The sequence below is a fragment of the Callorhinchus milii genome, unplaced genomic scaffold (assembly GCF_018977255.1).
Source record: "Callorhinchus milii isolate IMCB2004 unplaced genomic scaffold, IMCB_Cmil_1.0 Scaffold14, whole genome shotgun sequence".
Lineage (NCBI taxonomy): Eukaryota > Metazoa > Chordata > Chondrichthyes > Chimaeriformes > Callorhinchidae > Callorhinchus > Callorhinchus milii.
In genome coordinates, this window is record NW_024704755.1 from 11,916,589 (window position 1) to 11,942,222 (window position 25,634).

At 43.0% G+C, this 25,634-nt stretch overlaps 2 protein-coding genes across 3 annotated transcripts in view; both read left to right on the forward strand.

Annotated features, from left to right (window-relative positions):
• Positions 1-1,572: 1,572 nt before the first annotated feature.
• Positions 1,573-17,470, forward strand: LOC103176124 (VRK serine/threonine kinase 3). 2 transcript variants are annotated; one of them, XM_042340495.1, is made up of 14 exons: positions 1,573-1,706; positions 4,731-4,867; positions 5,402-5,551; positions 6,431-6,574; positions 7,631-7,677; positions 8,060-8,126; positions 8,622-8,706; positions 10,219-10,321; positions 10,898-10,990; positions 11,910-12,042; positions 13,077-13,197; positions 14,346-14,404; positions 15,703-15,848; positions 16,773-17,470. In XM_042340495.1, the coding sequence occupies exons 2-14, from the start codon at positions 4,732-4,734 to the stop codon at positions 16,776-16,778; spliced, it is 1,290 nt and encodes a 429-aa protein (XP_042196429.1). In that variant the 5' UTR covers positions 1,573-1,706; position 4,731; the 3' UTR covers positions 16,779-17,470. The 2 variants fall into 2 exon arrangements, with proteins under 2 accessions (XP_042196429.1, XP_042196428.1); XM_042340494.1 differs by having other exon boundaries at positions 1,574-1,697.
• Positions 17,471-23,292: 5,822 nt separating this feature from the next.
• Positions 23,293-25,634, forward strand: part of ripor1 (RHO family interacting cell polarization regulator 1) — a 109,545-nt gene continuing 107,203 nt past the window's right edge. The window contains exon 1 of the mRNA XM_007889516.2: positions 23,293-23,396. The gene's annotated coding sequence lies outside the window, so the exon portion shown is untranslated. The remainder of the gene's footprint in view (positions 23,397-25,634) is intronic.

Consider the following 25,634-nt stretch of genomic DNA (forward strand, 5'->3'; position numbering starts at 1 on the left):
CTGTCTTATATTTCTGGCAGTGAACAGCTGAGCTCCACTGTTCACACAAGATCGATTATTTTAAAGTACGATGCAGATTGCAAACACTTAAAAGCTTTCTTCGGGGCGAGATACATCAGCCAAATCACTAATTTGGGTTTTAAGAAGTCTTCGTACATCTGTGTAAGTAGTAGTGGACTCGTGGCTTAACTCCAGAAGGTTAGACACTAACAAGAGGTTTTGTAGACAAACAATTCCTCCTAAACTTCAGTGTTTAAAATTTCCATATCTAATGAATCTAATAAACAAAGCTTTGATCTCTTTATATTTACAACAACAACTTGCATTTGTACAGCGCCCTTCACACAGGACGGCGTCTCCGAGCACTTTATTTATTTATCAACATCATTACAGCAGATATACAGCCAAACACCCATTGGAGGCCAGAGGATGGATTTCTAAGTGAGTTATTGCCACCTGGTGTTTTCGTAATATAACAATCGTGTCTTACAGCTCTTGATATTTCCAACGTTAGTTATTACAAGTAAATTTCCACTATTCATAAAAAGAGAATTTTTGCTGATCTCCTGACCAATAATCTCCCAGATAAACTTGTGACAATTAGCGAGACACGACTGTGTGCAAATTGGCGGCTACATTTGCATACAAACACAGTCCCTGCGTTTTACAGTTAACCCTGTGAAGGGTGTTGAGGCATTCCGAGAGGGTAAGAATGATTGAATGATTATTAGACACACCTGAAACTACCCGCGAGTGAGGGTGACTGGATGGCAATCAGGTTTGCAAACACTCAGCAAAGCTGTGTCGTTAGTCGTCCACCAGAAATGGGCAAACCGCTCACGCCTTGGAATATTCCACCGATAAACGTTGGCTATTCGTTCATTCGACCCGTGGGCACCAAACCGCCATCCTGATACATAGATACATAGACATAGACACAGGAGTCGGCTATTCAGCCCCTCGAGCCTGTTCCGACATTTTACATCTATTCCTCAAGTCCAGTTGTCCCTTAATATCCTGAACTTTATCCACTAAATATGTCAACTTCGAACTCACGCAAACGAGAGGAACTGTTCTCCCAGTGCACGACGGGGCCGGGCTTTAAAAGAGCCAACGCAGACACGATGTGTGGGGAGGAGGGGGTGGGCAATGGGGTGAGTGATGGGGGGGGTGAGTGGGGCTGGTGGTGGTGAGTGGGGGTGTGGGGGGGGTGAGTGTGGGGGGCGTGGTGAGTGGGGGGGGGTTGAGTGGGGTGGGGCGATGTGGGGGGGTGAGTGTGGGGGTGTGGGGGGGGGGTGAGTGTGGGGGGTGAGTGTGGTGGTGTGGGGGGGGGGTGGAGGGGGGGGGTGGGAGGTGGTGTGGCGGTGTGGGGGGGGGGGGGGGGTGTGGGGGTGGTGGGGTGGGGTGTGGGGGTGAGTGAGGGTGTGGGGTGGGGGGGGGGGTGTGGGGGTGGGGGGGCTGAGTGTGCTGGTGCTGGTGCAGTGTAGGAGGTGTAGTGACTGGGGGCTGCACCCGTGCGGCCAGAACTCCCGGAGCACGTGAGCGGCAAACCCACAGCGCCGCCCAGCGGCCGCTCCCCGCTATCGCAGCGCCGCCCAGAGGACGACGCGTGGCGGAAGCGCTCCCAGGCTCTAAACTGTGCCACCGGGGGCCGGTGAGCGGGTGCGTGTGTGTGGGGGGTGAGGCCGCGGTGTGAGGTGAGGAAGGTACTGCCGGTGGTGGGGGTGTGGGGGGGGGAGAGGCGCTGCTCGGAGCGCGCGCGGGCGGGCGGGCGCGGCCTAGTCGGCAGTTGAAGCCTCGGGCTCGAGTGATTGCGGAGGCGGAGATTCTCAGCCGAGTCTCTCGGACACGTCGGTCGCCTCCGTCCCCTCTCGTTGGATAACGACGACAATGACAATGATGAATAGATGTCATGAATAACAGTGAATAATTATAATTCACAATAATAGACGTAAATAATAATAACGATGACGACGATGACGGTCGCGGCGTTGGATCCGGAGCCTCTCATCGGGTCTTCTTCTCGACGCCTCAAAAGCGCTGCGCGGAATGGACGGTCAAGTGGACCGACTGTATATTTCTTTCTGGGCGAAGCGCGGCAGCCGATTGCGCACAGCGGCGTCCGTCCGTCCCCCCACAAACAGCCGCCCCCCCCCACACACAAACAGCCCCCCCCCCCCCACACACAAACAGCCGCCCCCCCACACAAACAGCCCCCGCCCCCCCCACAAACAGCCGCCCCCCCCCCCACAAACAGCCGCATCCCCCCCCAAACAGCCGCCCCCCCCCACAAACAGCCGCCCCCAACAAACAACACCCGCCACCCACAAACAGCCGCCCCCCCACAAACAGCCGCCCCCAACAAACAACAGCCGCCACCCACAAACAGCCGCCCCCCCCACAAACAGCCCCCCCCCACAAACAGCCGCCCCCCCCCACAAACAGCCGCCCCCCCCCACAAACAGCCGCATCCCCCCCCAAACAGCCGCCCCCCCCCCACAAACAGCCGCCCCCAACAAACAACACCCGCCACCCACAAACAGCCGCCCCCCCCACAAACAGCCGCCCCCAACAAACAACAGCCGCCACCCACAAACAGCCGCCCCCCCCCACAAACAGCCGCCCCCCCCCACAAACAGCCGCCCCCCCCACAAACAGCCGCCCCCCCCCACAAACAGCCCCCCCCCCCCCACACACAAACAGCCTAACCCTGAAGCGGCCAAATTATTATTGTTTTTTTTTCCCTTGAGGGATTACTACAGTATGGAAACTTGCCCACGGTCTGGCCCGGCCGGGAATCGAACCCAGGTCTCTCGCTTGCGAGGCGAGTGCTCCAACCACTGAGCTACAGGACTCCAGAAATCCCAGAGACAGATTGTTGGGATGGGATGCCACACCCTCTCTCTCTCTCTCTCTCTCTCTCTCCTGTTTTGCCTAATTCAACGACGAAAACATATCGCGTCCTTCACGCAGGACAGCACCTCGGAGCGCCTCAATTCCAGAGAGTATTAGGCGCAGGTTGGCAGGAGCCAAGGCTCGGGGACCCCCCCCCCCCACCCCCAGAGCGAGCGTTGGGGTAACTGCTGGAGTCTAACCAGCTAAACCCACGTAGCTTCCCATTGATGTCGCTGTCTGGCCAGCTTTCCCGCTGCTTGTCCGGCTCGGTCCGCCCGACCTGTTCGGGGTTTGGCTTCAAAAGGAGCCGAGTGGGAGGATTCCCAGCGCCCCGGGGACTGGTTTGCAATGAAGCTCCTTTTCCTTCCTCCTGCGACCCTGAAAAACCTGCCAGCTCTTGGCAGTTTTGGCCGGGACGCTCGACATGTTTTTTTATATATAAAAAAAAGCTCAAAATAATGGGAAGGCGGTCGGGTGGGTATTCTAAGAGAATGAGATCAAATGGGCCTTGTTCATCCAAACCAATCTTGTGAGTAAATTTGCTGCTTCTCTTGAGTCTACGGACATAATAACGACGACATAATAATAATAATAATAACTTGTATTTTATAAAAGTAATACATTTGCATCTGACCTCGTGTTTTCCTTTAAGGGTGTATATTTCCTATCGACGTATTGAAGTGTTGAATTTGAATTATTTGGATGTGTCTGGGCAAGCCACGACCCACCACACCCAGACACAAGTTTTAATGCTGATATCTGGAGTTAGTTCACTCAGATGGTTTCCTCATTTGCAGTTTCGATTGCCAGTTGTCAGGGTCACAACTTTTATTGAACAAAAGGCTTTTATTGAAGCCAAAGAGCACGAAAAAGATGTTGCACCATTTTCCCATTTGGTATGTTGTTGCTGTTTAGTGAGAAGCCTAGCCTAGGGTCTGATTGTCCAGCTCCTTGGGATGTCCTCCCGACATGAAAGGCATTATACAAATATAATTTTGTTGTTGTTGTTGTTGACACTCCAGCACAGTGCTGGGGGAGCACTGATTGCTATCCTATAGATGAGACGTTAAACCGAGGTTCCGTCTGCCTGTTCAGGTGGACGTTCAAGATCCCATGGCACTAATTGAAAAGAGAAAATAATTGAGGGACAGAAACTGGACCAAGTCTTAACCCTTAAGACCACGTTTGTCTTAATGTTTAAGATTGAGTTATCCCTGGATCAGTTGGTAGCATTCTCGCTTCTCAGTCAGAAAATTGTGGGTTAACGCTGTGTGTCGGGACATTGAACTCGAACAGTCTAAGCTGACATCCTAACGCAGAGCTTGTGGAGTGCTGGTTTGCCAGAGTTGCAGTCCATCAGATGAGACATTAATAATAATCCTAATAATCCTTGCATTTGATATAGCGCTTTTCACGTCTTCTAGACGTCTCAAAGCGCTTCACAGAATATACTGTAAAATGAATTGACTGTATATTTGTGAGCAAAATGGTTGTTTGTGGGACATTGCAAGTCAGCTACCACTTTCACCTCCTGAGTACACAGTTACTACACTTCATAGTAAATCCTGTGAGGCTTTGAGGTCTTTTGATGATGTGAGAGGCACTATATTAAATGCAAGGATTATTTTATTACTAGAAAATGGGGTGGATATGATTAAGGATCTTCTCGATCCGGAACAAGAGAAGCATTGAGCAGAGGGAAAAAAAGACCGTTTTAGAAGTTGCGGTGGTGAAAGGGATTCATCAAAGCCAATAGAAAAGCAGAGAAATGAAGGGAATCTTTGCAAGTGCTAGGGACACGTTTAACAATATGTTCTGTGTTTTTGTTTTTACAGAATGATGTATAACTTTTGCCCAGAATGTGGCAATAAGATAGAGGCTGATTTCAATTTTTGCCCAAATTGTGGAGTAAAGATTCCTAAGACTGAGGAGGAAGTGTGTCCCACTGTCACTCAATCTGCAGGATCTCCAGGTTTGTATTCCACTCCAGTTTCCTCAGCTCCTCACCACTAATCAACCTAAACCCAAAGGACTGATAATGAGAGTAATGGCATCTGGATCTGTGAGCTTCCGTGAGGTTTCCTGTCTACTTTTTGTTTTTGCTGTGGAGCATCTCGAGAAAGTGCAATTGCAGTATTTTTCAAATGTGTATTATCCTTGGTTTTTTTTTGCTTCAGCAGCAGAGGACATCAATAATTAGAAATGGTGCAGTTGAAAGAGGCCAGTTTTAATGTGACTTACTTTACTGCTAATGTTCCTGTCTCGTACCACATCATCATTCACAACCATCAAAGCTTACTTAGCTTAAGTAACTGAGTTTTTAGTGGCAACTAGCCTTTGGACTCAAACTTTGTTGTGGTTCACATTTTGAGAACAATACTACGATAGTAAACGTAACAGGCTGTTACTTTAATATGTCACATATACTGTGTTTATAGATGGATAAAGAAGGCCCTTTTGTCCTCATCCTTTCAGAATACCAACCCGACTTTCATTGTCATTTTAGCTCTGTCTCCACACAAGGTGAAAGAAACCAAATTAAAGGCAAGTCCTGCAAAAAATATCCTGTCTCGATCGTTATCCAGGAGGCCAATAGCTTCTCCAAAGAGAAAACGAGAAGTTGAAGAGAGAGGTGGAAGTTCTCCATCCACAGCAGGTAACCACTTATTGTGAAATAAGTGAAGTTGAACAATAGCAGAAAATAGCTGAAGAGCCTAAGTAGAACATCATTGTTTTTAGCAGAATGTCTACGTTCTGATGATTCTGGGATCGTGAATTAAAACCTATTTCATTATTACACAGAACAGCCCAGGAAGCCCATTCCCTTCTCCCTCACGAATGCATCAAGCTTTCTCTTAAATATGTCGATGCTTTCCGCTTCTACCACAACTTGTGGCACTGAATACTATGTTTTCACCACCCTCTGCATAAAGACATTCCTCCCAAAACTCGCTTTGAGATCTGCTAGTGGCTATCTTATATTTATGCCCCTTTGGTTTGGGCTGATTAACAAGTGGAAACAACCTTATCAAAGTCCACCTTATACTGTAGAATACATTCATCATTTTAACCACTTCTCGGGTTCCTTCTCATTTGTCCCATCTCAGGTGTCAGCGCCTAGCGCAGTTGCTGACACTCTTGCCTATTAATCAGAAAGTTGTGGGTTCAAGGTCTATGTCAGGTCCATGTCTAGGCTGACACTCCATTGCAGTATTGCATTGTCGGATGTGCCATCTTTCAGGTGAAATGTTAAACCTCGGTCCCGTCGTATTTGATATTGCGCCTAATCATGCTAAAACATCTCAATTTCACATCGGATTTCACAGTTTTCGATAAACTCGTGACCTTATTTGTAGGCACACGCTACAGTGCTATCCATCAATCTGTATCCACACAGGATTGTGAGATATTTATGGTAGCTTTACTATTTTGGAGTTGGCCTGCGCAGTCGTTTGAGCACACAGATTGGGTTTAAATTAGCTGCCGCACTGAAAGTGTTCTGTTATTAAGTGACTGATTCTTGGTATTTTCTCAGTTGTAAAGAGCCCCAAAGGAAAGCGCCACAAATACATTCCATTGACACCAATTTCAGAAAATGAAATCCTGACTGACCAGAACAACAAGAAGTGGAAACTTATCAAACTTCTCAATCAGGATGAATCTGGACTCCTCTATTCAGGTATTCTTAATAATAATAATAATAATCCTCACATTTGATATAGCGTCTTATCACATCGTTGTTATGTCTCAAAGCACTTCACAGAATAAATAAAGTGGATTGACTGTGTATTTTGCGGGCGAAAATGCGGCAGCCAATTACTATTATCCTGTTGCACAATATTTAGATAGAGTTTAAATAATTTCTCAACCATCTTCATAGGTACAGTATTGATTTGTATTTTCATATCGAAAATCATTCGAAAGTCAAGTAGTGGATTGCTGAAACTAGCCTTAATTTGGAAAATGTGCAATAATGTTTAGATAATTCATATCCATGATTCATATTTCGTGCAATAGAATATGTGCATTGCATTTATTTGACTCGAGGAGCCCTATGTACTCNTTTTTCCTGCCACTAACCCCCCACCCCCCGCCCCACCAAGGAATAGTTTTAGGCTTGGTACTCATGTTATCGTCTGAAAAGAGTGTAGGGCTGAATTGACTCACCTTGGGCTGAGCAACCAAGGGTGTCAAAATATTCATTCCACGATCTAATGAGAAATGCCCTAAAACCGTTGATTACAATTGGTTTTCATATAATTTTAATCCGCTAATATTTGCAGTATTAATGCATGTGGCCTTTTCTTGTTGAAACCCCCGTTTTAACTGCTGGAGACTGCAGTTAAGTATTTTTTCCTGTAAGAGAAATGCTGGTTGTGCAATTGGTGTCTCTGCCCGTTGGTCCCTCACACGCACTAAATGTCGAGTGGCCTTTCAGCTCCACCACATTTATCATCGACTGGAATTTTATTAGTCATTGATCGTTTTCTTGAAAGCAATGCCTTGGATGAAGAAAATTAATAAGTTAATGTTCTGGGGTATGGATAATATATATAATAATCCTTGCATTTGATGTAGCGCCTTATCGCGTCTTCAAGACCTCTCAAAGCGCTTCGCAGGATGTACTGAAAGTGCTGTGTGTATTTTTTGGGCAATCACAGCAGCCAGTTTGTGCACAACAATGTCCCACAAACAGCCCTGGAGTGCGTGACCAATCTGATTTCTTTTATTTCAGCAACGGCTTCTGCTGCCTCAAAACAATGCAGCTATATCATCAAAGTAGTAAGTGATCCTCTTCTTGAATTTCCAGAGTTATCATGTGTTGCAGCATTTATAAAGGGATTTAAAGTGACACTTCAATATAGTGTGGGGGGTGTTGGAGGTGCCGGCCTTCAGATGAAACATTAAGCCAACTGTTCAGGTGGACTTTGAAGATCCCGTAGTGTTATTCAAAAGGGAAAGGAGTTCTGGCCATAAAATTGGTCACTTAATCTGCTGTCTGTGGGACATTGCTGCTCGCAAATTGACTGCCGCATTCACCTGCAATATTCAAAATTACTTTACAATATATCCAGTGAAACCCTTTGAGATGTCCTCCCTGTATAAAATGTTGTTATTATTTACAATACTGCATGCTGAAGGTCCCGTGTGTATGTGTTTTCAGGACGCAAAAGATGGTAGAATATTCAACGAGCAGAATTTTCTCCAGAGAGCTGCAAAGCAGAATTCAGGTAATTTTCTGACTGCTAACTGAGGAAAGAAAATTGTAGAAAATTAATTAGGAACCAGTGTATCTGGCTCCGCACACGGTTTTGCCCTCACACTCCCAAGTTAAATGGTTGGTGTACACAAAAGGTTTACTTACACAACAGTATCTGTGTTCTCAGAATCAGTTTTGTGAAGCATTCTCTTCTTTTGTGGCTATTTATAGCAACAACTACAAGTGGTTTTGCTGATGTTTAAAGAATTGTCCAGTAAATAATGTACAACAAAGCAATTCTTCTTTACCCAGGAGTGCTTAGTATTCAGTTCTCTTTTTTTCGCCCGATCATTTATGTAAGAATATTAATAGCAAATACAGTACAAATTTATATCACGCCTTTCAGGTCGGGAGGACATCCTACGATGCTTAAATACAGTTTAGAAGAATCAGAATATATATTTATCTCCATAATTCAGAGTTCAAAGGGTTCCTAGTGTGTCTCACACACGTTTTCTTTTATCAGTTGAAAAATGGATGAAGTCTCGTCAGATGATGTTTCTGGGAATTCCCCCATGTGTTGGCTTTGGATCCCATCCAGATAATTACAGGTTAGTTCATGTACCAACATGTGTGTGGTTCTGTTTGGGGGGTGGGGGGGGGAGAACTGCTTTTTAACTTTCTTTTATTGACCTTAGAGAGCCAATCAGAATGTATTTTACAACAACAACAACTTGGATTTATACAGCGCCCTCCACGCCGGACGGCGTTTCAGAGCGCTCACAGTAACGGATCCCGGGGCCGAGCCAGGGGGAGGGGGAGGAAGGTGACCAAAGGCGCGATCGAAAAGAGAGGTCTTCAGCAGAGACATGAAAACGGGAAGGGAGGGAGCGAGACGAAGGGAGTGAGGAAGGCAGTTCCAGACCCTCCGGGTATAGTGGCTGAAGGCACAGCCGCCGAGGGTGGAGCGGAGGACTTGGGGGATGAGGAGGAGGCCAGACCCGGAGAAATGAAGGCAACGGGTACTGTTTTGAGGAGAGAGAAGGTCAAAGAGGTCGGGGGGTGCAGAGGAGTGCAGGGACTTGAATACAAGGATGAGGATCTTGAAATCGATCCTCTCAGGGATAGGCAGCCAGTGCAGTCTGGCCAGGACTGGGGGGATCGGGGAGCGGAGTTTCGTGCGGTGAGAATGCGGGTGGCAGAGTTTTGAATGATTTGGATTTTATGGATGGTAGTGGAAGGGGAGGCCGGTGAGGAGGGCGTTGGAGTAGTCCAGCCGAGAGGTGACAAAGGCATGGACCAGGGTTTCAGCGGCTTTTGGAGAGAGGTATTGGGGAGACGGGCGATGCATCTGTGGTGGAAGAAGGCGGTGCTGGTGAGGGACCGGATGTGGGGGAGGAAGGATAATTGGGGGTCGAACCTGACGTCTAGGTTGCGTACGGGTTCGGAGAGTTTTAGGGGGAGTTTGGGTAGGTGGAGGAGGTAGAGCCGTGAGATTTTAGACGTTGACGAGAGCCAAAGAGTATGGTTTCTGTCTTGTCAACGTTCAGCTGAAGGAAGTTTGCGCTCATCCATCCCCTGAGGTCTGACAGGCAGCTGACAGAACATCAGGGGACTGGGGGTCGCAAAGAGAGGTGGAAAAATAGAGTTGGGTGTCGTCCTCATACGTGTGGAAATGTACCCCATGTCTACGGATGACATTCCCAAGAGGGAGCATGTAGATCAGAAAGAGGAAGGGGCCAAGGATGGATCCTTGGGGTACCCGCAGGTAACCGGGTGAGAGCGGGAGGAGAAGCCGTTTATGCATTTTAAAGTACAGCTGATTCTGATTTTGTTTTTGTCCAATTAATTTTTATTCAGTGGGACATGTAATGCATTCTGAAATTTAGATGTGTTGTGCAACTACTTCTATTTCCTTAAATAAAAGGTTGTGTTGTAGAATCCCAGTGATTGAGCATCTCTGTAACATTACTTTTTATTCTCCTTGTTTTGAAAGTATTACCAGTTTGAGGATACCTTCAAAAATATTTATGTTACAAGGTATTTCGTAGCTATTGGTGTTGAATACAATTTAACATATGGAGAAGTCTGAAATAATTTCAACCCACGGTTGATTTGTTTAGGTTTCTGGTGTTCCCAAACTTTGGTAAGAACCTGCAGACTATCCTTGAGGAAAGTAAGAAGCCTTTGTCTGAGAAAGCAGTTCTTCAGCTGTCTTACAGAATGGTGGGTGTGTTTCCTTTATAATTCTGACTTCTATATTTAGCTCCTGGTTGGATTTTTGTAATGCAACTCCTCCCTGATCTCCCTCGCCCCACTATCATAAACTTCAACTCATCCAAAGCTCTGCTGCTCGCGCTCTCACTCACACCAAACTCTTCATGTCCATCACCCCAGTCCTCGCCTCCCTGTCTCTTAGCGAATAAATTTCAAGGTCCTTTCTATAAATCACTTCATGCCCCAGTGCCTCCCTATCTCTCATCTCCTCCTACCTCATTCCTCTGCTCGCCTCCCCTTTCTAATCGGCTACCTTTAGCTTGTGTGCGTCCCCGCCCTAGCCACACCACCATCAGTGTCTGGGATTTCCAGTTCCTCACCCTAACCACTGGAACTCTCTGTGCCAATCTGTCTTGCCCGTCTCTGTCTGTCTTCAAGTCCTGCCTCAAAACCCCTCCGACTGTGCCAATGATCACCTTTGCAATCCCCATGCTCAGCCTCCGTCCCAGCCACTGTCAAACACCCCAGAAATTTCTCCCAAGAGATGTATTTTGATAATCAATTAAAATTTTCCACCTTTGTTAGATTGATGTACTTGAATACATTCATGAGAACGAATATGTGCACGGTGATATCAAGGCAGAAAATATATATGTGAATCCATCTGACCTGAAACAGGTAGGAGACCTCTCAATGTCGAACAATTACATGTTTTTCCTGATAAATGTTAATTGGAATTCCAATAGAAGAAGAAGAATCCTTGCATTTGATGTAATACCTTTAACACCCTTTAACATCAAGATGACATCTCAAAGTACTTCACAGGATTTACTGTAAAATGTATGTTGGTAGCACTCTCACCTCTGGACTAGAAGAATGTGGGTTCGATCAGAGAGTTTGAGCTCATTGTCAAGACTGACACTCCTGTGTAGTATTGGGGGAACGTTACATGTGAAACTGAGATCGCTTCTGCTTATTTTAGGCTGCAGTAAATGAATCCATAATACTGCATTCTTTTTAAATTGGTCGTCGTTTGTGGGACATTGCTGTGTGGAATTTGACTGCCAAATTTACCTAAGAATGCACAGTCACTACATTTCCATTAACTACTGTGGAACGCACTCAGATGTTTCAACACGATAAGGTGCTATATCAATTGCAAGGATTATTATTATCAATTAAAGGTGGAAAATGTTGCTTTAAGAAGCAAAAGGCACACTTGGCTCCTGACTTTCTCACGTTATGTTTTAGACAGTTGCTGGCAGCAATTTGTCAGAGCCTATTTTTACCCAGACTGGCTACAAGGCAGTCATTGTGCATTCTCTAGTATAGGCAAATAAGATCTTTCAGCAATCTCATTTATTCTTTAACACCATTGTTCGGCAAATCAAACTTCTCATTATGAATTGTAGTTTCATTGCTGATTATGAGAAATCAACATTGTCAGGTGGTGTTTTCGTTTAGTGTGTGCTTATCCATCCGTGAGTTGAACCTGATCTTTAAATCCTTTATTATTTAATATTGAACAAGCTCTTTATATTTAGTTGGGTTGTACCTGTATGTACTGCTGTCAACCAATTATGAATTTGGGTTTCAGGTGTACCTAGTCGGTTACTACTTTGCATTTCGATACTGCCCTGGGGGTAAGCATGTTGAGTACAGAGAAGGCAGCAGGACACCACATGAGGGCACTGTGGAATTAATCAGTGTTGATTCACACAAAGGAGTTGGTAAGACTTTAGTTCCAGTGAACAACCTTTTTAGTGCCTATCTACCTAGTCTAGTAGTTGCAAAAGATTTCACTGTATTTGCGACACAGAGTACTTCTAGAGATCTTTACCAGTATTGTTCCAAGAAAACACTCCCAGTAGCTTCCCCTTCAATATAAAGAAGATGCATGTTCTCATTTGGCAAGCCTGGTTAGATCTGTTTAATATAATAATAATAATCATTGCATTTGATACAGCGCCTTATCACGTCTTCAAGACGTCTCAAAGCCCTTCATAGAATATACTGTAAAGTGAATTGACTGTATATTTTGTGGGTGAAACGCGGCAGCCAATTGCACACAGCAGTGTCCCACAAACAGTCGTGGATTGAGTGACCAAATTATTTTGATTTATTTTGAAGGAATTATTACCTCCAGAAAAGCAATCCACCAATCGACTTATCAAAATCAGCCGAGGTTGTAAAATTTTGGTTGTGCAGGAACGGGTACTAAATCAAAAATTAGAAATTGAAAATGTTGCTAAAAATACCCGTTTTGGCAGAACTTTGTCTTTTTCCTCTCCTTCCTGTCTTGTTCAAGCAAAAGGTTAAAGACACATCTTAGTATTTTATTGGAGATCCAGTGTTTAAGGCAATGTTACATGTAGGAACCAGGCTCAAAATCTGTACACTACAATAATATTCAGTAGAGAGTGTTCATGAAACATGATCTTCTGTATTTGTAAAGGGAAGGGAGGGTTAGGATTCATTTGCAGCACTTTAATGCACTGCCTGTTTTGCATTAAGGTGCAATAGTTCCCTGCATGGCCAATGAAGCCAATCCAGTTAGCAATTTTAACATAATCATTTGACACTGAAGTGGAAGCTGACTTCATACCCAACCACTCAAAAAACGAGACAGTAAAATAGTCACCAAAGCGCAACCACATTTTGCGATTGAGAAATTGTTCCAGGTTTTGACAGGCCCTCTGTGCCAGCCTTGGGAAACACTCCAGACTCGTATTAGGTACAATTAATACTTCATTTCATTTTTTAGGACCTTCTAGACGCAGCGATCTAGAAACCCTGGGTTACTGCGTGTTGAAGGCTTTGTGTCATTCTTTGCCGTGGTCTGAAAAGATTGATGACCCCAATTTTGTCATGGAAGAAAAACAAAGGTATGCTCTCTGTTTCTATCTTAGGTTTGATGGGAAACATCCAAATAGTCTGTTTTGTGTGGGTTTTTTTAACGTATTTTATGATTCAGTCACAGTTGTTTGCGCAAGAACCTCAATCGTATCGAATATCTTCCAACTGCAGTTATTAGACGTGAAAGGCACTGTACAAATGCAATATTGTATTTGGGAGAGGAACAGACAGTGTTTAGGAATGTGGCTCGGATAAGGTGCACAATGGAAATGCTGAAAGGGTTGTTCTATACTATTCGGAATTGTTCTTGATGGGAGTCAAGAAGCCTATATTCAAAGTCCATTGGAGTTTCTGGGCAGTGGTTGATGTTTTGGATACATGGAACTCAACATATGGTTTCAATTTAATGTTTCCATCGTGGGTCACTGATTACTGCAAAGTGCACAGGGGGAGAGAATGGTCTTTTCTCAGTCCGTTCTCATTCTACACAAAGCTCTTGCAATTGAATGATTGTAGCGGAGATTCCGTTGAATGAAATTATGTCATTTTCGATGTGAAATTGGGGTTGGAGGGTTCACTTAAGTTAAACAAAATAGTTGAAGCAGTTCTGAGGGAGTAATGAAAAGTTACTCTGGCTGCTGTTCCACAACCCTTTTAGCAACTGGTCACAGAGGGTCTGGGAGCAATAGTCTGGGAGAAATAGGGAGAAATTGTATTTCACAATGGAGAGGTGTAGGGGTGCTATAAGAAATAAGAGAATTGTTTTTCAGTGGAATTAAAAACCAACAAACAAATTACTTATATTTACATACCGCTCTTCAGGTTAGGATGACATCTCGAAGCGCTTCACACAGCTGACTGGTAGCCTAAGCTAGTGGGGGTGGGGAAGGGAAGGTGGCCAAAACACGGTCAAAGATAGGTCTTCATGTGAGCTTTAAAGACGGGGATGGAGAGGGTGAAGATGAAGGACTGATATACAGTACAGTCATTATAGGGGACCATATATAACATGGCACAGTGTGCGTCCACATTATACCAGAGGTGCTTCAAAGTGGCTATATATTATAATTATCTCAACGCTACATCAGTTTATGCTACAATTTCTGTTTGGGTATTATCATGTATGCATATATATATATTGTATACATTATACGAGTGCTTCTTAATTCTGTTCTAGATACAAAGCTGACATACCAAGTCTCCTCAAATATTGCTTTGGGAAAAGAAAAGTCCCAGGTAAATCTAGTTTATACTGTGAATTTTCGAGAAAGGTTTATTATTTAGTGCTGCGTTTTTTTTATCAAGTTTGCCATTTTTTGAAAACAAGCAAAAGTAACCAGAGTAAATGAAACCATCTCATTTTATAGATCGTCTCCAGTTGGAAAAGAAAAGTCTTTATACAGCACAAATACTCTATATGTAACAGTAATTATTTAAGTTTAGGTGCAAATATATTGCTTTCTTTAAAACTAGATGAAAATAAAATTTAAACCATAATGACCCTTAAAATAGCAGCAAAGTGGACAGGGTGATATAGAATGTAAATAACAGTCCTTGGCTTTATGCTCAAAGGAAGAGTCTAAAAATATGGAGGCAATGTTACATTTATAGAAAACCTTGGTTAGACCACATTTATAGTATTGTGTGCACTGTTTTACAAGAGATTGAAGCATTGTAGAGAGTGCAACATAGATTTACAAAGATCTTATACTTCACAGATTCAGTGAACTTTCTGGAACTCCTCTGTCAAAATTAACTTCTTATAAAGCCCTTCAATATTTTGTTTTCTGATATTCATTTAAAATAGGATCCTACAATGTGTCTCCCACCCCATTAATTGTGGGTTTCATACTTTAAAATCAATTTTCTTTTTACATTGGATATGGAGGAAATTTTCTCATGCGGACTTGTGAATAAGCTTTTGACAGGGAATAATATTTTCATCGATCAATTTAAGATGATTACCGAAGAAATAAAGAGGGAGGTTAGGAGGAATTATTTTGCAAAGAACATATTCGAATTCAAGATCCTCATCCTCACCTACAAGGCCATTCACGGCCTCGCTCCCTCCTACCTCTCCGACCTACTATCCCCCTACCTATCTGCCCGTACCCTCCGTTCCTCTGGCTCCGGTCTGCTCCACATCCCCCGCCCCAACCGCCCTACCATTGGTGGCCGGGCCTTCAGCCTCTCAGCCCCAAGGCTCTGGAACTCCATCCCCCAGTGCCTTCGCCTTGCCTCGCCTCCTTCAAGGCCGGTCTCAAGACCTTTCTCCTTGACCATGCCTTCAGCTCCCCTCTCGACTCTCTACCCCCTGCTCGCTCCCTGCCTTCCCTCCCCTCACCATTTCCCCCCCCTGCTCGGGTCCTGACCCAACTATACAGCGCCTTGGGACGTCCTCCCGACGTGAAAGGCACTCTATAAATGGAATCTTGTTGTTGTATTATTTATAATGGACTGAATGTTGAATTATAATTACTGTGCATTAAAATAAAGTTCTGTGCTTCTAAATATTAACGTTGTTTAAATTGCAGGTGAATTGAAGAACTACTTAGAAAAAGTCATGTCACTGGACTATGATGAGAAGCCAGATTATGAAGAGCTTCAAGACCTATTAAAGCGTGGTCTGCAGAGATTGAGGTCATCAGTTGATGATCCTGTGGACCTCTGGATAAACGCTGTAAGTAAAGACTTTGTGTGCAACTTTGGTGAGGATAGAATCGGACTTGACTGGTGCTTAGAGCAGTCATTGTCTAGTCACCATGCGAAAAATGGTCCTTGATTGAGGTACGCTGTAATGCACAGTCTGTCGACCTGATTCCCAGCCTGCCACCACCTTTCCTTAGTAAAGCAGTAATCTAGAAATGCTTCTATACCAACCAGCAGTGTCGAGCACTTTGAGATATCCTCCCAACTTGAAAGGCGCCATATAAATTATATGGTGTTTCTTTCTCTTTTTCCCCATCCTACATACATGCGTATGTAGTATGCAAGTGTTATGCATATCACAAACACGTGCATATTGTTGGGGGTAAAGAGTGTCTTTTTAGGGGGTTTATTTAAGATCAGTGCTACAGTTACAAATATTTTCTCTGTCACTGGAATGAACAGTCCTTTTATTAAGATTTGGCAAAAGCTGTTTGTTTGTTGATCAATGTAAAATTAACCCCCTATTTCCGCAACATTTATTGCTGGACTTGCAATGAGGACTCTTAGGTTTGAAAATGTTTTAGTTTCTGCCGGGCTGTTTGAACTCTCGGACATTTAGATAATCCATTCAAGACCACTTTTTCCAATTATTTATGCCTCTGTATTTTACAAGTTATAAACTCCTTCATTTATGTGTTTTGATATTAAAATGACGCAAATATCCAACATTGGCAAAAAGCCAATACCAGGAGACGACTATTTTACTGCCCTGAATAGGGGCACAAATTTAAATTTTTCCAGTCACAACTGGCTGCTCCATTTTTAAACACTTTTATGACCTTGTACAAAGCCTGCAATTAGTACAGAACCGTGGAGCAAGGCGCATGTTTATCTATGTGCACTAATGTAGCCAGCGTTCGTATCAGTAATAATTTGTCCATTTTGTTGTCCACAGATCTGAAAAATTGGTAACCAACTGTGAAACCAGCACATCATGTTGAGATGAACATTAAAACACATGCTGTAAAGATGCACTGTACTTTTTAAATCCTGATTGCTTTCTTTTATAGCCTTCAGTACTTTGCAACAGTTTCAGTGTTATTCATTCGCCCAAGGATTTTTTTGTAAAAGAATGGGCATTTGTATGAATTGATATTTTGGTCATTTCGTACATTTGGTGTTTTTACATGAAAAGTATTTTTTATTATTGGAGGCTTCTCTGTTAGTTTCTAACCTGCTGTATTTTGGCATAACTTGAGTCTTGTGCTAATTGATCTAATGGAATCAAATGGTCATCTATAACTGAGACATTTATCAGTAAATAAACTTTAGAAATAATTAGCAAAGTACGTGGTTTGTTGTAGAAACTGTAAATTTGCTTCCACAGCAGTTTTGTGCTCGTGACCTTTCTACTATCAGTAGTGCTTTGCATAGTGTCATTGTGTAACTCTTTTCTTAAACATAATACTATTGTGCCACTGCATTCCTTTGGATGTATCTACACTACGTTCGAACACATTCCAGTAATTTTTCTGTGATCTGGTGTGTATTCTTGTGCCTTCAACGTTAGTACCAAGAGAGCTGCGGTATCCTAGTTGTACTGTACTGTAGCCACCAATGTTTCCATTGATTAAATAATTTGGGATATCTGCACGCATTTGAACACAAGCTATTAGCCCAACCAATATTTGGGGCTTTTTATTTTTAGGTCAGTCGGGGTCTTGGCACACGTGGAAATGCTTCAGAGTATCCAAACCAGATCAAGTTTCACATACGCAGGGTTAACAGGAGCCAAGTGGGAAGATCTGTGCTCTCGTGACAGGCTGCCTAGTCTGTCTTTAACAGGATCCTGAGATTACTTGCACTACTGTCTGATTTTCGACTCCATTACTGCCATCCCATATGTTACACTGTGTGGCACCTACCCACAATCACCATCTTTGGGTGACTCCTGCTGTAAATTAATTCAATCCTGGAGCATATCAATGTTATCTGGGCACTGTGGCTACATGCTCTGAAAAGAATCTGGGGCTTGAGCATAATGGTGCCATCGCTAAAGTTTGGTTTGCGTCCTGAGAATGTGTGAACTTCACGGGAGGGGGAAGTTTCTTATATTCATAGAATTAATGAGTCGCGGGAATCTCCTTTACTGTAACTGCCCTGTTGTCTTCACCATTCCTTATATTTCATATAATGAATATTTCATCCACAAAAATATTCAGTTTCGAGTATATTCTGTGAAGTGCTCTCAATCAGGTGATTAGGCGCAATACCAAAGGTAAGGATTATTATTAATCTGTAAATGCCAAAAACAAGTGCATCTAGTGTTCAGGATTGTGAATGAAGCATCCAATAATTTTGTAGGAAAACTCTTCATCATTTGTGACTCACGATTAATGGTACCTAGTAGCCTACAGAGATTGTGGCACAGAAAGTATAGTATTGAGTGTGAAAGCCCAAAAGGGAGGAATCCTCTGCAATTTCTACTAATGTATTGTCAGTTTGAGCTATTAAACAGTACATGTGAAGTAATTGAAGAATAATAATGCTGCAAGAGAAATAATAATAATAATAATAATCCTTGCATTTAATATAGCGCTTTTCACGTCTTCTAGACGTCTCAAAGCGCTTCACAGAATATACTGTAAAGTGAATTGACTACTTGTTTGTGGGTGAAACGCGACATCCAATTGCGCACATCAGTGTCCCACAAACAGTCGTGGATTGAAGTGATCAATTTATTATTGTTTATTCTTGAGGGATTATTATCAGGTGTGTGGAGTAAGGAAACTTGCCCAAGCTTTCGCCCTGCCTGGAATTGAACCCAGGTCTTTCGCATGTGAGGCGAGTGCTCTAACCACTAAGCTACAGGACTCCAGTAATCTAGCTTTTCCCAGCCGCGACACTCTTATCACCAACCTTGATGAGTGGGTGTAAAAAGACAGAATGTTCCTGAATTGGTGCCTGATAGCGGAGGGAAAATAACATTCGCTTTGATTCCCACAGAAAAAGTCAACGTTATAGCAAAGGTGATTTGCGAGTGAAGAATTTCTAGCTATCAGAATTTCTTACAGATTTGTGATCACAGGAACCATTGCTGTGATCAGTGTACCAGAAAATCTCAAGCAAATTGCTTTTCCTCTATTGGCCACCCTTGCTATCATTAGATATGAATTGTTCCAAGTGTGACCGTGTAGAGAAACATACATGAAAGTGCTAGCAATCAAGCTTATCAAATTGTTTGAAAGAGGATTTTTGGTCTAAAGTAGCACAGATACAGTTTTATATACCCGCATCTTTCTCAGCTTCATAGAACTGCGGGCTAACATTAATAGACAGTGACCTTTCAGATCAACCACACTTAACATCTCGCTCTAGCTGCAGTTCAAATTACCCAAATGCAATCTTGTGTGACGGGTTCGTACTCCAAAGGATTAAAAACCCTCCCGAGAATGTTTTTTTTTCCACGTAAAACTGATGAGAGAAGATGAATTTATTATGACGGGAAGCTAAATCATTCAAGAAAATGTATCACGAATTGGAAGAAAATACTCTTAGGTTTGGATAAACGAGCAAGGGTGGCGGAAACGCTAAGCTTTCATATTTTATGTTTAATAATCTGACACTTATCCAAAGAGTTTGTCACAATGTTGCTGTAACCCAGAGGGTTAAATTGTTTGTGTGTTTGTTGACAAGAAGTTAATTACCTTCACAAGCAAGGAGGAATGTTTACATATGTGGAGTCCTGTAGCTCAGTGGTTAGAGCGCTCGCCTCACAAGCGAGAGACCTGGGTTCGGGTTTCCTTATTCCACACGCTCTGTTTATCTAACAGTAAGTAGGAACCCGGTTGTTAGTCGATTGGCAGATCGCTTTTCCAGGAATAATAATCTCTTAAAAAAAACATAATTGGTCACCCACGATTGTTTGTGGGACACTTCTGTGTGCAATTGGCTGCCGCGTTTCGCCCACAAATATACAGTCACTTTACCGTATATTCTGTGAAGCGTTTGAGACGTCTAAAAGCTGGACTATGGGAACTCTCTCCTCGCCGGCCTTCCCGGCACCTCCCTCCACAAGCTGCAGGTCATTCAGAACTCTGCAGCTCGTGTACTGTCCCGCACCAGACACCGCGACCACATCACTCCCACCCTCGCTCGCCTCCACTGGCTCCCCATCCCCCAGAGGATCGAATTCAAGATCCTCATCCGTGAATGGCCTTGCTCTCTCCTACCTCTCCGACCTACTATCCCCCTACCTACCTGCCCGTACTCTCCGTTCCTCTGACTCCGGTCTGCTCCACATCCCCCGCCCCAACCACCCTACCATCGGTGGCCGGGCCTTCAGCCTCTCAGCCCCGAGGCTCTGGAACTCTATCCCCGAGTGCCTTCACCGCTTCCTCCCTTTCCTCCTTCAAGGCCGGTCTCAAGACCTTTCTCTTTGACCGGCCTTCAGCTCCCCTCTCGACTCTCTACCCACTCCTCGCTCCCTCCCTTCCCTCCCCTCACCCTGACCATTTCCCCCCTGCTCAGTCCTGACCCAACTGTACAGCGCCTTGGGACGTCCTCCCGACATGAAAGGCGCTCTATAAATGGAATCTTGTTGTTGTTGTTGTCTAGAAGATGTGAAAAGTGCTATATCAAATGCAAAGATTATAGAAAAGTACAAATATCAAGAAAAGTTAAGTTTTGTGGTTACATTGCCTTTGTTATAAAGACTATGGGGCTTTGGCTTGTAACTTCCTTTGGTTATGAAATTGCATGTAATGCATGTAGCTCATTAGATCCTAAATACTTGGTTCTAAATTGCCACTTTTCGATGAGAATCTAATTAAATGCAAGTATCATAAAACATATTTAATGTGCAGGTTTTTCCTTTCGTATAAACGTCGAGTTTTTGGAGCACTTTGGTTTTACTTTTAACAGAAATAAATCTCCATCCAGCTCTAGACTAAAGCTGTGATGGAAAAACAGCTCAGATCAACTGGTTTTCTCTGCTCCATGTAGAGAAATCCCTAATCTCCACTCAGCATCTACTGTAACCTTGAGAATCTGGAGTCAGTGCCAGTCGTGTTCAACCATTCACTAGCACACAAAAAATTGTTCACTCAATCCACAACTGTTTGCAAGACACTGCTGTGCCCAATTGGCTGCCGCATTTCGCCCACAAAATACACAGTCGATTCACGTTACAGTATATTCTGTGAAGCACTTTGAGATGTTTCGAAGACTTGATAAGGCACTGTATCAAATGCAAGGATTAATACTATTAGTGGAGTCACTGAACACACAGCAGATTTTGATTGTCGTCACTTTTCGATCGAGGAGACAATTGGTAATTGGGTAAAAATGCATCACATTTCACAATGTTTATGTGAAAACGATATAAGCTATGGAATAGAAAGGGTAGGTCACCGAGGAAGCCACTGTTGAAGCCGATTAATCTTTATAGGTCAATCCTCTTACCCCTTGACCTTGTGTCACATAAACTCAGTGACCTTTCTGAATCATTCAATTCCAAAGATTTGGATAGTATATCAAGATAAATGTTGAATGAGATAAGACCTGCACAGCAGAACAGGGCAATAGTGTTTTAATCCTACTTTAGGGTCATGAAAGTTGATATGGTAAAGGGCAAAGCCATTTAAAGTCTTTACAATTGGTTACTTAATATCTTAAACTGGTTTAAATTATGACTGGTTTGTTTGTCACAATACAATAAGTAGAGTTAAATTTATTCAAGTGATATTCTTGTTGATGTACCACTTTTCCAACCAGAAATTACTTAATTAATAATCTTTGCATTTGATATAGAGCCTTATCACGTCTTTGAGATGTCTCAAAGTGCTTCACAGAATTTAAGTCTTCACAGATTTAACTGGAATACCAGAGCTCAAATCGATTTAGTTCTTATCTGATCCACCGTGTATTGTAATATGTTAGAAATATTCCTGTAAATGTTTCACTGTGCATCAGTCCAATTAGTCATAACATAAAATTAGTCACTCGCTCCATGGCTGTTTGTGGAACATTGCTACGTGCAATAGTTTCACTCACAAAATACAGTTAATCTGCTTTACAGAATTTCCTGTGAAGCGCTTTGAGACTACATGATAAAGCTCTATGTAAAATGCAACAATTATTATTAACATATTATTGTAGGAGTCTCCAAACAATCTTATCATCCAACTCTTTAAACACAATGAACATCATCCGAAATTAGCTGGAAACTTACATTTCCTCTTTATCTTAAGAATTTCCTACAACGTACTAAGTCATGGAGGCTGCAATTCTCCCTCTGGTGTGGATTTATTATTTTAAATGTTTTGGATACAAGAAAAGGCAGTGCCCGCAAATGGAAATAGTCAAAGAGACCACAAGTCACTGTCCAATTTTCTATAACATTATTGCTGTGGCTCAAGCCAAGACATCATTGTGTTTATATGTCACTATGTCATTGTGTTTATATAAGTAACTTACATGTTAGTTGTTCAGAGATGAGCTCATCTGAAGACTAGAATGTGGTGATGCACTTTCCACTAAGTGTATGATCCCACCCTGCATTGAACACTCACAGACTTCTTTTGGTAAGTCTGATGCCTGACACATGCGGAAACCTGTCACGATATGCTTACTATATAGTTTCCAAACCAAATTGATAGTTATACATTTTGTATGCCACTTACACGTAGAAATTTCCCCAGGTCTGGAATTGAATGTGCATTCCCTCCCTGGAGGGACAAATCATGCTTAACCTACTTTTTGGAGAGTATTACGCATAGGTTAAGAAGAGCCAACCAAGGCTTGGCGACCCCAGGGTGTGTGTCGGGATACTGCTGGATTCTCAACCAGCTGAAACGACATTGCTTGCCATTGAGAGTACTGTCTGGCAAGCTCCTCGCCACCTGTCCAGCTAGCACCACCCCACCCCTTAGCGCAGGAGCTGAGTGGGGAAGATCCCTGCCCCGGTGACCAGTCAACTTGCCCAAGGCCTACATGTCCTAGGGCATGTAGGTCAGCGAAAGAGATTTCAACGTGTTCCACCCCGAACTAACAGCAAAGTAACAACAACAACAAGATTACATTTGCATAGCGCCTTTCACGTCAGGAGGACGTCCCTAGGTGTTAATCAAACCAAAGCAGCCCCAAAAGCATTCTAATAACAATAGCTTTAACACCCTTTATATATATATTATATATAAATACATAAAAGTATTGGTCATTCCATGTTAATCCCTGGTTCCCAGTTCAGGCTGGAAGGAGGAGCTGCCTGGGGCGTGACTGATATACCAGGCGCTGTCAGCATCAGCATCAACACACATACACACACACACAGTGGGGTCGCACTCTCCTACTTACTGCTTACACTGGGCAGTTTGTATTACTGGGTGGTTGTTTTTTTTTTGTGTGTGTGTTTGCGTGTGACACGGAGCTGAAAGCCTAAACTTGTGTGTGTGTGTTTTCTTTCCACCCTTTGTTTTTCTCTCTGGAAGTTCCTCGCCAGTCGCAGGGGAAAAAAAAGACCTCCTTGTTAAAGCGGTGGAGTGAGGTGGGACAGCTTGTCTGTGTGATAGTGTGGAAGGTAGGTAGGCTGCTTCCTCAACCCCCACCCACCCCCCCCCCTCCATCACATTAGCTCAAAGAGAACTTCATTCACACCCTCCCCCCACATTTAGCTTTTAAGTCGTAACGTGTAACTTTCTACTGTTCAAAACGAGTTCACTCTGGGCTTTAATAAGTAAAGTTTGTTGTGCCAGTTTATTAAACTTGCTCCCTGTGATTTTTTAATGCAATGAATTGTGTGGTTCAAATGATGGCGAGCTTATATCGGAGGCAAATCACGTCCAGTTTGGGTAGGGGGTTAGAAGGGGGGTAATCTAATGAAAACTCCCTCCCTGGTACGTGCAAAAGTTTTGTTTTTGTTGCTCTTTCCATCAGCTGACGTTAGCTGTAGTTTTCATTGAGACCTTGACAGGCAGCTGAAAACACTTAGAAAGTTTGCCTTTGTACTAGTTTTTTTTTTAAAAAGTTGCAGTCAGCAACTTCTAGAAACTTCAAAACTTCTAGAAATATATATAAAAGAAGAAATAACACAGGTTGTATTCTGAATGCAAAATATGCTTTATTATTAGCTTTCTCTGTGGTGAACTTGCAAGTCAAATGTGCCTCTTTATTCCATGTTACTTACTGGGCATTGGCTCATTGGAATCAAAACTCCAGACTCCCTCCAAATGACGATTTCTATAATCCTTGGGAGTTTGGTTGCCGGGGAGAGAAGGGGCTTTCAAAGTTTATTTTGCACACTGGGTCACAGCTTCAGTTTGTGAAGAGGAACCTGTTTATTTGACCAAGACTGAAGTTCTAGTGCTGCCAATAAATCGTGATTTAAACAAAAAAAATTCCTACATTTTGCAGATTTCCTTTAAGGAACATTTGTTGACGGTAATTTTTTGTCACTGCATTTCGTCAAAAACTATTCCCACCTGAATATTATCTGTATCCTTTCTCTGTGAAATGAAAAGTTGGCCTCTTGCATGCAGTTTCCTCTGCAGCATCCTTTATTTATGTTTTCACTCTTCCAGATACAGAAGAGGAAAACCCCACTCGAATTGCCAAGAAATCTCATCCCTTTTCCCAGCAGTGACAATAAGCTTTGTTTCATAAACCTGGCTTACAGTCTGGCATGGTTGAGAGCATTCTCGCCTCGGAGTCTGAAAGTTGGGGGTTCAAGCCCCACGTCAGGACTTCAGGCTAGGATGACATTCTATTACAGTGCAGTCCCATAGGATATTGGTTAGAGCACTCGCCTCGCAAGCGAGAGGACCTGGGTTCGATTCCCAGGCATGGCGAAACCTTAGGCAAGTTACCTTATTCCACACGCCTCTGTTTACCCAGTAGTAAGTGGGAACCCAGTTGTGAGTCGATTGGCAGATTGCTTTCTAGGGATAATAATCCCTCCAAAAAAAAAGACTGTTTATGGGTCATTGCTGTGCACAATTGACTGCTGCGTTTCACCCACAAAACACAGTCAATCCACTTTACAATATATTCTGTGAACTGGTTTGAGACATCTCAATGATGTGATAAGGTGCTACATCAAATGCAAATTATTAATAGTATTATTATGATGGTGCTGGGGGAGCTTTGAATGTTGAGGAGGTTGTAAATGGTGTTCTTCAAACTTTTGTATTTAGATCCAAAAGATGCTCAATTGTGCGAGACTCCAAATTAGTGACTTGGCACTTTAATTTCTCTTTAATTCATTATTATTATTATTATTATTATTAATGGTTGCTGATCTGTAATTGTGAAAGACACAGACAGTTGCTTTTAATTGTAAATTATCATACGGCTTCTTGATTTTAGATATAGAATTACAAAATGATTGAAAGAGTGTCACAAACATGCATGTGAAGATATGAACGTATTTGTGCCCTGCATTCATGAAGGAGAGTCTTAACTTGGGTGAAATTTGGTATTTAGTGATATGAATTGTCTAATTTAAGTCACTTTGGGCTTTCAGTTTGGTTTGTGTTTTGCTTCTAATATTACTGAGTGTTGGCCCCCAAACAAACGTATGAAAATGTATGTGTATCTTTCACATTTCCAAACTTTCGAGCTTCATTTATTGTTCATCTTGAACCCTCACGTGGATTAGAAAGATGGGGGTTGGAATGAGGAGCTTCGTTGGCAACTAATAAAGAAGCCAAATCAAAACTTGGGGATTTCATCAAAACTGCGACATTTCAAGCATGTATTACAGTCTCCATTGTGTGGGCCCCAAATATTTCAGGGGACGTTTGTGTCTTGCTGAATTTCT

Bases quoted from the DNA above. Each gene is read 5' to 3' on its own strand.
- LOC103176124 (XM_042340495.1), top strand. From the start codon at position 4,732: ATGATGTATAACTTTTGCCCAGAATGTGGCAATAAGATAGAGGCTGAT. The intron at 10,991-11,909 runs GTAGGAGACCTC...TTTGGGTTTCAG, and splicing joins ATCCATCTGACCTGAAACAG to GTGTACCTAGTCGGTTACTA. The intron at 13,198-14,345 runs GTATGCTCTCTG...ATTCTGTTCTAG, and splicing joins GTCATGGAAGAAAAACAAAG to ATACAAAGCTGACATACCAA.